The 13,486-nt window shown below is 39.7% G+C and overlaps 1 protein-coding gene across 1 annotated transcript in view; it reads left to right on the forward strand.

Moving 5' to 3' along the window:
• The window catches only part of dcc (DCC netrin 1 receptor), a 718,171-nt gene that overhangs the window by 616,498 nt on the left and 88,187 nt on the right, over positions 1 to 13,486 (forward strand). The window contains exons 20-21 of the mRNA XM_069923064.1: positions 3,317 to 3,511; positions 12,938 to 12,970. Coding sequence (XP_069779165.1) covers positions 3,317 to 3,511; positions 12,938 to 12,970 — 228 coding nt within the window. The remainder of the gene's footprint in view (positions 1 to 3,316; positions 3,512 to 12,937; positions 12,971 to 13,486) is intronic.

The following is a 13,486-nucleotide window of genomic DNA, read 5'->3' on the forward strand; positions in this document are numbered from 1 at the left end:
AGTGAGACCCAGAGTGAAGTTGGAAAACTAGACAGAGTTAAAGGATTAAAGAATAATAAGACTGATATGTTTGCTTCATTAAAGGAATAGTATGGTTAAAAAATATAATTTCCTCTGCTGAGAGACCCCAGAGCAAAAGGCTATAACCTTAAAATTGGAGCTAAGGCGATCAGGGATGGTGGCAGAAAGAAACATCTTCAGACAGGATAATGGAAATCTTTTCTTTGGCTTGACTTCGCGGACGAAGATTTATGGAGGGGGTAAATGTCCACGTCAGCTGCAGGCTCGTTTGTGGCTGACAAGTCCGATGCGGGACAGGCAGACACGGTTGCAGCGGTTGCAGGGGAAAATTGGTTGGTTGGGGTTGGGTGTTGGGTTTTTCCTCCTTTGCCTTTTATCAGTGAGGTGGAAATATGGTTAACAATTTAAGTCCTATCAGCCAGAAATAAATAGTTGAGTGAGATTAGGAGCTAAAATCTTATTTCAGAATGGTAGCGACAGTTATAAAGTGCCCCAGTTATCTTCTCATGTTAAGCAATGCTATTTCAACTCTGCTTGTCATTGCTGTCTGTCTTTTCATTTATTGGATAATAGGTGGACTTTCTATTTTTTCCAAGTAGTTTGGGAATGATCATAAACATTCTAGCATTTGTATGAAGTTCATGCAAAAAAATATAACCATCAACATCACTGGCTACTGACCTGAGCAGGAATTCATTCCTGCACAGTTCAGCGGTGTCAAAATCAATTGTAATTCACAGTGTCATATCTCACAGGATCAGTACTTCTTCATAAACATCAGAAACTGATATCCATCAAAAACGCAGCTTCCAGCAAATAAAAGTTTGAATGTTGTGATGTGCTGTGGTTACCCCCCACTAGTTTTCAGCAAGACCAACGTGGACCTTGTTTACTAATTCTCCTTCAGGTGGAACCACTTTGTGCCTGTGATCCCCTGTGATTTGATATTACTGACTATGTTATTTGGTATTCAAGCTCTGGGCCCTTCTGTATTGCCTCAGTCCAAAATGGCCATCATTGGGAGTAGAAGCATCTGGTTTCTTGATCTCATTGCTAGAATTCCTTCCCAAAATTAATTCACCTTGTTACTTCCCAAGAAGCTTTTTTATTTTTCAATTAGGAATTGTCATACCTTCCTTTTTAAAAGAAATTTTAACTATTGTTTATTTGTTATAGAATACAGTGGGAAGGGCTCTTTTGTGATCCAACCACATTCATACAGCCTTGTTAGGAAAACAATTTACAGTGCACGGAATTACAAAGGAAAGGAAGATCAATTAGCATCCAAGCAAGGGCAGCATATTTTCACTGTCTTTAAGTCTGTTGGTGCCAGGCTTTCACATTTCTAACCCTTCTCTCTGATGGGAGGAGGCAGAAGAGAGCATGTCCAGGGGGTGATGATTCTTTCAGTTTGTTAGTGCCTTTCCAAGGCTGCAGGGGATGTTGATTGAGTTTATGGAAGGGAGGGAAGTTTTCATGATGTTCTGAGCTACATTCATTACCTTCTGTAGTTTCTTCCAAATGTGAACAGAACATTTCCAACATCACACTGGATAGGTTGGGGGAGTGGGCAGAGTAATGGAAGATGAAGTTCAATCTGAGCACATGTGAGGTTATCCATTTTCGAGGTAGTAATAAGAGAGCAGCATATTATTTAAATTGAGTCAAACTGGGGAGTGGGGTAGTGCAAAGGGATCTGGGTGTACTTGTTCACCAGTCACTAAAAGTTAGTATGCAGGTTCAGCAAGTGGTGAAGAAGGCAAATGGGATGTTGGCCTTCATAAAGAGGGGATTAGAGTATAGGAGCAGAGATGCCCTCCTGCAGTTGTACAGGGCGCTGGTGAGACTTCACCTGGAATATTGCGTCCAGTTCTGGTCCCCAAATTTGAAGAAGGACATACTCGCTATAGAGGGAATGCAGTACAAATTTACAAGGTTGGTTCCCGGGATGGCAGAATTGACATATGCTGAAAGGTTGGAAAGACTGAGCTTATATGTGATGGAGTTTACAAGGATGAAGGGAGACATGATTGAGGTATATAAGATTGTCAAGGGGCTAGACAGGGTGAATTCGGATTACATATTCCCAATGTTGGGGAAGACTAGGACTGGAGAGCATAGTTTAAGAATACGAGGAAGGTCCTTTAGGACAGAGATGAGGAGAATTTTTTTTACGCAGATAAGTGTGGATCTGTGGAATGCTCTGCGGCAGCGGGTGGTAGGGGCAGATTCGCTGGATATGTTCAAAAGAGAGTTAAATAAGGCTCTTGTGGGCGTGGGAGTTAAGGGTTATGGGGATAAGGCTGGGAATGGGTACTGATAATGAATGATCAGCCATGGCTCAATGGGCCATTTGGCCTACTCCAGCACCTACTGTCTATTGTCTAATGTCCAGCAAATATGTTTTCTAGTGTGAACCTAGAAAAGGACAAGGGAAATATGCTGAACTTGATTGGACAAATTAAATTTTCATGTGTAACAGTGAGGTTGAAAATATTCAGAATGGTTCTTAGAGCCATACATATGGTATTGAACCAGGAAGCAGATACATAAATCTGGTATTCTGTAATGAGATAAGTTAATTATCAAAGAAACTATTAAGAAAAATAATATCATTGCAGAGTAGAATTTCAAATTCAGTTTCAGCATGAGAACCTTGCATTAAAGTTAATATACTATATTAAAATGAAAGCAATTGCAATGCTATGAGGATGGAGTTGCCTAAGATTGACTGGAAAAGTAGATTCAAGGAATAGATAGTAGATCAGCAACGACAGATGTTTAAGCAGCTAGTTCATAACTCACACCAAATGTGTACTTCACATGGAAGAAAGGCTTTACAGGAAATGCAGTCAATGGTTATCAAAGGATGGTTCCAATGGTGTTAAATTGAAGGATAAGGGCATATGGTCCTTGAGACTGGAGGATTAGGAATAAAGGTACAATTTATAGTCTAATGATATTGCAGTATCTGGTTCTTCACATCAACCCGGTGAGTTTTACAAACAGGATGACCCTAATGCACCCATTCTCCACGGGGCCATACGTACCCCTGGGGCCATGGCATATTTAAAGGGTGCCACCAATTGAAATCCTAAATATTTTAATATTGTCCGTAGAAGAGAAGTATGGAAGGAACCAAAGAAACTTGACTGCTTCACAGGGAAGGGGTCCTGAAACTTTGAGCAGATCCCTAAGGGGGCCATAGCCAAATTAAGGTTGAAAATGGCTGTTCGATCTTATGGTTACATCACTGTCACCAAATAATCTCAATTAATCTTCCCTTTACTTTTAGGCTATTCATTGTTTTATACAATCGAGAAGAATGCACCTATCGATGAATGGTTAATGGAGTTAGTCAGTGGTGATAGACTAACCCACCAGATTTTGGATCTCAATTTGGACACAGTCTACTATTTCCGGATCCAAGGGCGAAATGGCAAGGGACTGGGACCCCTGTCTGATCCTGTTTTATTCAAAACACCCAAAGGTTGGTCTATCCACAGCCAAAATACTGTGCATTCTCGGTGAAGTTAATTTTGTGCCATTGGACTGAAAGAAGTCACTGCAGTGGAATGTATTCTATTCAGACAACTTCTTAATTCAATATATTTCATACCTTTTCATAAAAAAACCCAAAAAGTTCTGAGTTGCTTTTGACATATAATTTATCAAGAAATCCCTCACATTGGAAGTCAATGAAGCACTTACTTTAATCTAGACAAATGACATCTACACAAGCAAATTATTTTGCTATCTTTTGTGAGATTCTCTTTTCATCTATTCATTCCTGTACACTTGATTTAGAATACACAGACACAAGCAGTATGTAAAATGCTATTAATGCATTTAATGGTCCTTTTATGTCATGCCAGCTTTCTTCATTTTTTGACTCAATCTACAACATAAAAATCAACAAAATGGGTTATTTATTACACAAAATTGATTTTATTTATGATTTTACTTGGCAAATTACAGTCCCATTCACCCTTTTACGCCACCTATCCATATGCTTTGGCACAGTTAACTCAACGAATAATGCTGGAAACAAAAATATTTATGTGTAGAAAATGAAAATATATGATGAGACTATGTTAGTCATTTTTATTGATGTGTAAATTAGACAGTGCAATTATGCAGAGCTATATAGATAATTGTGAAAATATGGAAATTAATGCGTGGGTTTCATCTCATCATGTGACTGTGCAAATAAATTGAATGACATGAGATTCTTATGCCCGATGGCATTGAGAAGGATTAAATGCATCATGGTAAAATGAAACATCCATTTCCATCTGAATTCTTTTTAGAATCAAACTACCTTTGTAATTTAGTTTGTTTGGAGTCTCATTCCTTCAAATTTAAATGTCTTGCAAAAATGGTTTATCCGATGCATTATGATTCTTTCCATTCTCCTTAATTTAATCCATGCTTACTTTCACTTTCTGTAGTTTTCTTTCTGTATCACTGAATTCATAATTCTCTCTTATTCTTCTAATTTTGACTGTACCCTCTTCATTAATAATTCTTCAATTATGAGCTAATGTAAACATTTATAGCAGAGACCCTTTGACCCACAGTGTTGGGCCAACCTAATAACCTGCTTTAACAAATGCCCAAAATAATGGCTCTTAACATTTAAAATGATTTTCCTTTCACATTCCGGATGATGAACTGATTGTCGTCATCCATCCGTTCCACACGATGCTGGGTACGTTGTCCCTGGGAACCAGTTCTCCCAAGAACTTTGGTAACCATGGCCAGTTTAAAAGCCTGCGACCATGGACCCTCCATGATGGTAGCAGTGCTGTAATTTTCAATGTGAAAGGACCAGATTGGGAGCGAGATGTTCTCATGCTTTTGGAGTCTGATCATGATAGCGGACTGCCAACTGAAGCTTCTTATCTAAATAAGATGGGCACTTGGAAACATTTTTAATCGACAAAGTGGAACAATTAATTTTATAACTGGCTAAAATAAAATCATTTTTTCTGTCTTTTTCAATCTTTTTATTAATCATATCATCTTTTCTTTGGCTTGGCTTCACGGACGAAGATTTATGGAGGGGTAATGTCCACGTCAGCTGCAGGCTCGTTGGTGACTGACAATTCCGAATCGGGACAGGCAGACACGGTTGCAGCGGTTGCAAGGGAAAGTTGGTTGGTTGGGGTTGGGTGTTGGGTTTTTCCTCCTTTGTCTTTTGTCAGTGAGGTAAAGAATAAACAGGGAGAATGTAACATATCGCCTTACACCACAATTAACGAATATGTTCTCATCTGCTCAAACTGAAATCTTCCAAAAAGAAAAAAAAAATTATATAAAACCCCACCTAATGTAAAAAAAAACAAAAAGAAAAAGGCTGGGCAGCCTATCTTGAGAATTTATTAACAAAAATTAATCATCAGGTCTTCACCAACAAAGAGAAAAGAAATAAAATTAAATATAGTCCGGAAGAAAAAAATAATGATACTAACAAAGTCATGTGGAAATTATTTATACAAGTTCACCAAGTCTCTTTTAATTTAACAGAAGTATCAAACGTACAACTAATGATTTTCCTTCCAGTGGTTGCCACGATGCTATTTCATTCTCCCAATAACATCAGTTTTCTTTGCAATAGTTCATAGAAAACAAAGAGGTTAGAATAAATCTAATAAAAAAATATTAAATGCTGAACAAGCTAGCCAATGTTAACAACTAGTGCAGGGTATTCAGGAATGAGATACAGAACATTCATTTGCTAACATGTAGCAGGAGGGAGAGGGATAGATTTGGGAAATAGAGATAGGTATAACAGATAGTTTCTGTCTTCAAAACCCATTACATTCTGCTTGCTTTTTATTCCTTTTTTATTGCTTCCACCTATCACTCATCTGCCTCTGTGTCCAAAATTCACTGCTCCCTGTCCTACATCTTCACCCTGTCTTGGATAAACTTATACCTCTCATTTTGTTCGTTTTAGATTGGTCACAGTGTATGAGCTACCGAAAGAAAATAGACACACACACTGAGAGCAGTTCAGATTATACAAATGTTTATTACAAATTCAAAAGCTGATTTCACACTACAATATGCAAGCCCTTCTCAACTATACTTATCAATGCTTGGACTGGTCCCAACTGCCGAAGCGAGGCAACGACTGCACACTTGTAGGTTGTCAGGGCGCCGGTAGCAGCTTCTCCACCTCCCCTGTCCGGGATGTTGGCTGGACTCCAGAAGTTCTTCTTCTTGCTGAGAGATGTTGCCACCTCTCGGAGAGTCTCTCACTTCAGCACCGGGACCTTGCCTTATATTACCCAAAAACTGCTTACCCAAGCACCTATTCCCAGCACAGCAAGAAAGTTAAGCAAGCAAGCTAGCATGCTAGGTTAATTAACGAATAACATAATTTTCAGCTTATCACTTTGAATACAATGGTTTATTTTGCATCAAGGCTAGGCGTCTGACAGTCTGTGACCAAAACAAGCAGGAAGATTAAATGTTCTCAGTACACAGATGTCCTTTCATCAGATAACTGCAGCTCTGGCCCCTTGGTGGAATTTTGCTTATGTCTGTTGATTCTAAAACACAAGCAGGTTCTCAGCTCTACAGAACCAAGAGCTGGGAATTAAGAAAAAATAGGTTAAAAAATAGGTGTTAAAAAATAGGTTAGAATCTTCCATTACACACCCCTCCATAATCACACCAAACTTCAAGACACCCCCTCTACAACTTAATCCTCGACTTCCTGACTTGCACACCGCAAGCAGTGAGGTTTGGTAAAGAAACCATCACTTTCATTATAGCACTTAACATTTATGCCCTTTATGGCTGCATACTAAGTCCCATATTATACTCCCTATGTACTCTCGATTGCGCAGCCAATACTTATCTAACTGCATCCTAAAGTTTGCAGATAACTACCATCGTCATTATAGGGTGGAGGTCCAAAAAAAGGATGAGACAGACTAGGGACAGCAGGTAGTGACTCGGGTCACATGGTGTCAGGATAACAATCCCTCTCTCTCTCTTAATGTTAGCAAAATTTTAAAAAAATGATCATTCAGCGAAGGAAACAGAGGAGAGCACATATCAATGTATGTACCAAAGGTTCTGAGATAGAAATGGTGCAGATTTCAAGTTCATAGGAGTTAATATCACCAACAACCTGTTTGGTCCAACCCCTTCAAATCCTTGTGAGTAGAGTTGAGAAACGTCAAGGATAAAAAGACTCTGATAGGAATTAAATAGCAGCCAGTGCAAGTTAGAAGTGGAGTTGGAGAAGGCATGTAAAAAAGACAATGTTATGGTGGGCATGGGAAATTGGGAAAAGAAAAGAATTTCCAAGAAATGGATCACTGCCCCCCCCCCACCACAATGGCCACCACCTTATTCTCTCCCCCACCCACACTGCCTGTTTCTATCTTCTATCTTCTACCCAAGATACACCAATCCAACCATCCTGGCAGACCCAATGATTCTTTCTGTCTGCTGTTGCCCCATCAAACTAGTTTCATCTTGCCTTGACCCTATCTTTTCTCCTCTGTTCCAATCCCTCCCCACCTACATCCACAACACTTCACATGCCCTCAATTACTTCAGATTCATTGAACCATCCCGCCTCTTCTTCATGATGGATGTCTGATCCCTTTCTACCTCCATCCCCCACACAAGAGGTCTGAAAGCAGTTCACTTCTTCCTCTACCACCAGCCTCTTTCACCTGGCAGAACTTATCCTCACTCAAAATAACTTTTCCTTTTAGTCATCTCACTTCCTCCAAATTAAGGGAGTAGCCATGTGTACCCGCAAGGGTCCCATCTATGCCTGCCTGTTTGTGGGCTTTGTAGAGCAATGCATGCGACAAGCCAACACAAGCAAGACCCCTCAACTCTTCCTCTTCCCAATAACTACATCTGGACTGCCTTATGCACCTCTCCCACTTTCTACTAACATATACTATGTAGTCCTCTCCCACTTTCCTCCCTTTCCAGTTCTCCCCTCCCTTTCCCCTTACCCACCCATTTATCCCTCCCTCCCCTCATCCCTGCTGTCCCCTCCATCCTTTCTCCACCAGTCATCTCTGCCTGTAGGTGCTTTCAGGTGGAATTGCTGGGAGAAAGCAGCTCTGGAGCTGGCTGCAGGTGTCTACGAAGGTGGCAGACACCTGAAAGGTCTGCAGCGGGGAGGGGTGCTGCAGAGCAAACGCCGGCTCCTGAGTCAGGGCAGGGGCAGTCACCTGAGAGCTCCCCTCCCCGCTGCCGACAGCCCCCCTCCCCATTGCTGACAGCCCCTTCCCCACTGTCGACAGCCCCCCCTCTGCTGCATGACAGCCCCCTGGCGCGCGACTACGGGGCTGGAGCGGCTGGTGTGGGACGTTGGGGCTGGGGCAATAGGGAGGGGGCTGTTGGCAGCAGGGAGGGGGGCTGCCAGGCATGGGGAGTTGGGTCGCCAGCTGACTGTCATCAGACTAACCCCTAGCCACTTTGCCTTGCTGCTTTCAGGTGAGTAGGGGGAGCACTCCAAAGCGGAGAATATACCTCCCTGAGGTGGGTTGAGTAAATGTTTCTCGGGGACAGGTTTTTCACTTTCATGTGGCCTCCCAACAGTGGCATTCGGGATTTTAGGCGGCTTTACATTTGGGTATTCTGGCCACCTGAAAGCAGCTTTTGCTACCCTCCCTTCCCTCTACCTTTTTGTTCAAACACCTGCTGGCATTCTTATCACACATTGGTGAAGGGCTCAGGTCCGAAACGCTGGTTATATATCTTTACCTTTGTTACATAAACGACACTGTTTGACCTGCTGAGCTTCTCCAGCACTTTGTCTTTTTACTTCAACAACAGTATCTACATATTTTCGTGATTTACTACTGATGGCTTTATAGTTACAGTTTGTGGTCGAGGTCACTTGTGAAAAGGCAATTCTGGATTTGGAGCTGTGAAATTAATCTGATTTAATTGGAGAATTTTAGGTTAAGGAACCATTTGGAAGAATTAATCACAATATGACAGAATTCACTCCGTTGTTCGAGAGGGAGAAGCTGAAATTGAATGTGTTGGCATTCCAGCGGAGTAAAGGTAACAATGTGAGAGAGGAGCTACCAAAAGATGGTTGGAAGTAGAGGTGCAATGGCAGGAGTTTCTGGGAATAATTTTAAAAAGTAAAGGATAAGCTCAAAAGCAATATTGCCAAAGATTATCAAGAATCTGGAGTATTGGTTAGCTTTTAAAACCAAACAGAAGACAATTAAAAAAAAGTAAGGACAGAAGGGAAGAAAAATGAGAGTAAGGAGGCTAATAACATAAAAGAGGATGCCAAATTTAAAAATAAATATATACAAAGGGTGAAAGAGAGGCAAGAGTGGATATTGACCCACAGAAGTTTGACACTGGAGAATTGATAGTGGGGAACAAACAAATGGTAGATGAACTGAATAGGTATTTTGTATCATCGTGGAAGATTTCAGTGATGTGCCAGAAATTCAAGAGAGTCAGGGCAAAAGTGAATGTAGTCATTATTACTAAGGAGAAGGCACTTGGGAAGGTGAAGAGGCTAAAAGTGAATAAATCACCTGGAACTGGCAAGCAGCACTCCGGGATTCAGAAAGAGGTAACTGAACAGTTTGTGAATGCATCAGTCATGATTTTTCAGAAATTGTTGGTTAGGAATGGTTCCAGATGATGGGAAAATTGTAAATATTACTCCACTCTTTAAGAAGGGAAAAGGGAAAAGACAAGAAGTTATAAGCTGTTTAGTATAACTTAAGTCATTAGCAAGATTCCAGAGTCCATGATCAAGAATGAGATTTTGAGGAACTTGAAATCACAAGATAAAATAGGCCAATGTTAGCATTGTTTCCTTCAGGGGAGATCTTGTCTGTCAAATGTATTAGAGTTCTTTGAGAAAGTAATGAGTAGGACAAAGGAAAATCAATTATTTACTTAGATTTTCAAAATGCATTTGACGAAGAGCCACATATTAGGCTGCTAAAGAAGATAAGAGTCCATAGTATTCCAGAAAAGGTATTGGCATAGATAGAAGAATGGCTAACTGAATGGAAATAAAGAGGGCCTTTTCTGGCTGGCTGCCATTGACTTGTGGGGTTCTGTAGGGTTTTGTAAGTGATTTAGGTAATGAATTTGAGGCTCAGTTTGCAAATGATACAATAAAAAGTGGAGGGGAAGGTGTTGAGGAAGTAGGGAGTCTGCAGAGGGATTTGGATAGGTAGGGAAAATGGACAAAGAAGTGGCAGATGGAATATAGCATTAGGAAGTGTATGGTCATGCTCTGTGGTGGAAGGAATAAAGAAATAGATAATGTTTCTATGTGGGAGAAAATTTAGAAAGCAGATTTGGGATACTAATGCAAGTCCCTAAAGGTTAAGATGTATATAGTTTGAGTCAGTTGTAAGGAAGGCAAATGCAACATTCAAATTTATTTCAAGAAAATAATGGCAAGGATACTGAGAATTTAAAAGGCCTTAGGAATGAATAGTTTTTGGTGCCGTATCTAAAAAAGATGTGCTGGTGTTAGAGAATGATCTCAGGGATAAGAGGGTTTACATATGAAGAGCATTTGATGGCTATACTCACTGGAGTTTAGAAGAATGAGGGGATCTCTTTGGAACATACCAAATAGTAAAAGAGTTAGATAGAGTGGATGTGGAGAAGGTATTTCCAGTAGGGGGAGAGTCTAGGACTAAAGCACACATACACAGAAAAAAGGATGTCCATTTAGAAAATAGATTACAAGGTCTTTTGCAGCCAGAAGTGGTCAATCTGTTGAATTTGTTGCCACAGAAGGCTGTCGAGGCTGTTATCGGATAGAAGTAAAGCAGAAATTGACTGATTCTTGATTAGTAAGGACGTCAAAGGTTATTGGGAGTCAAACAGAAAAGTTGGATTGGAGGGAAAATTACATCAATGAATGGCAAAGCAGATCCTTAGATGGGCTGAATGGCCTAATTCTGCTCTTAAGTGTTATGGTCTTATGATAAAGAAATTACAGCAATGATTCTACATTCTCAGAAGCCAAAGGAAATTCAACTTGTCCCCAAGAGCTCTCATACGTTTTTAAGACTGGCTGCAGAAATTATTCTGCCCAGATGCTTCACAGGAGCTGCTCTGTCCAAGTCCACAAGAAATTGCAGAAAATTGTAAATGGAGGTCAAACCAACCTCACCTCCAATGTCTTCTACTGTCTCAGGATAGCTATCATAGGACTCATCTCTCCGAGTCATAATCCCTTCTTCTTCCTTCTGACAGACAGAAGGTACACAAACTTGAAAACACAAACTTCTAGATTCAAAGACAGTTTCTTTCTTGCTGTTATCAAATTTCTAATTAGATCTATCATTGATTAAAGATGAGGCCCTTGCATAGTTTTAACTGTAATTTTTTTTCTAAACCAGGCACTTTATCTTTGTAACAATATTTCCCCTCACTTTAACACTGTATCCTGCACTTTTGGTCCATGATTGCACACCCTGCTGTAGTTAAGTGTGGGCTGACTTACCTGGGTAGTGACAATATGCATTTCATTTCATTCCACCCATCATCTACTGGCAACTGTTTCACTCTTCCTCCTCTCCCCTTTATACTGGCCATCTTCTCTCTACATTCTCAGTCCTGATGCAGGATCTCATCCTCTTTCCCACAGATTCGATTCAAAGTTACTCCAGCAGTTTGGGTTTTTTTGGTACTAGATTCCAACATCTACAGTTGTGACTCAAGCTTTCTGATAAATTCCCTCTGATGTTATTAATGCAGAAAAATCCCAGGCAAGGCAGGCTACTTATCAATTATTATGTATGACTTATTTTAAGTCAACCCAAAAACTGTATACTTTAATACATGTTTAATATACTTTCTTCTGCTAGGATTCTGCTGAGTTCATCTCTTTAATGGCTGCAGGGTTCTAAAGGAATTTAGTTTGGGACAAAATTCCCAAAGGCTTTGCCATAAACTCTTTCAGCCACAAAACATCAACATAACAAATGAACCATTAAGCACATGCTTTATATTTGTCATGGATAGTAGCTATAAAAGTAAAAGTAAAATCAACAAGGATAAAAGCATCTTATACATTAGGAAGAAAGGCAACATTCATGTGTCAACAGGTTTATGCCATTTTAAGCCTGGTCAAATCTACATCTCACTCTGACAAGGTATCCTTAATTTCTTAATTCTGGATTTATCTCACTGCTATATCTGTCCCACATTGGACTTCTCAGCCACCAACGAGCCTGCAGCTGACGTGGACATTTTACCCCCTCCATAAATCTTCGTCCACGAAGCCAAGCCAAAGATAAGATATCTAAATATATCTCGCTGCTATATCTAAATATAACATCTTGGATTCAAAAGAGTTCAATTAATACAAAAAAAAACAACAGAAAGTACCAGGTTAGATGGCAATGTTTGCTTTAAAGGGATAAATTTACAGGTTGTTTTTTTTTCATTTTTATATTTTTATTTTCAATGTGGGAGCAGCTGATTTTGGCCATCAAAACCTATGCCGCTCAATTACTTCCAGTTAACCATTGACATCGTGCATTTTGGAAGGAGTTAGGAAAGCAGAGCACCTGGAGGAAATCCATGCATGTCATGGGAGAACAAACCTGGTGCTGTAATTACGCTGTGCTAACCTCTGCACCTACTGTGCAGTCTGTTTTGTGAACTTCAAGGTTTTTATTCTCGACACGCTGTTAAATCCTTCAGATGAACCAGATGATGTACATTTTCAATGACTGACTATATAATTTTTTTCTTTCCATGAGTCCTTCTGAAGGGAATTAAAAAAAAAATACTTATGTTTCCTTTCAGTTAGCTACAAGGTTAAAAGTTCTGGTAACTTGCAATTCACTTCTGGTTAGTTGCACATTGAAGCCTTTCCCCTTAAGTTGTCATAATCTAATAATATTATCTTTTCTTACAGCTGAACACCCCGACAAAATGGCAAACGATCAAGGTACAGTTGAATAATGAATAACATTGGGTGTCATTGTTTAATGTGGATTCTTCAAACTAGTTATGGAAAGGGAAGGCCATTCCTACAATAAACTGAATCTTTGTGAATAACTGAATGGTTTATGAATAAATAGCCTGCTTCACCAGAAAATAGATCTGTTTTTCCAGTCAGATATTTCAATGAATTGATTACATTTCAGTTCTCTCACTACAGATTCCAGTTTATGAATAATAATTGGATCACTCAGTGCATACATTAGTCAAAAGATAGCTGAGTTTTTTTGTTATGAAACTAGTCTTTGTTTAATTTCCTTTCTCTCTGTAATCAAATATCTTTGATATAGTATTCTTGAGGCATGAGTAAGTATCCACCATGCATTTAAAGTGTCTATCATGCACAATGTCCAGATTATTTAAAACATCACAACAACTTTAAAAAATCTTTCATGTTAATTGAAAAGTTTCCATTAAAAACATTGGTGATTGGAAGAATGAAAGGCAAGCTACATGCTTCTGA

This window comes from Narcine bancroftii, chromosome 3 (genome assembly GCF_036971445.1).
Source record: "Narcine bancroftii isolate sNarBan1 chromosome 3, sNarBan1.hap1, whole genome shotgun sequence".
In the NCBI taxonomy this organism is placed as follows: Eukaryota; Metazoa; Chordata; class Chondrichthyes; order Torpediniformes; family Narcinidae; genus Narcine; species Narcine bancroftii.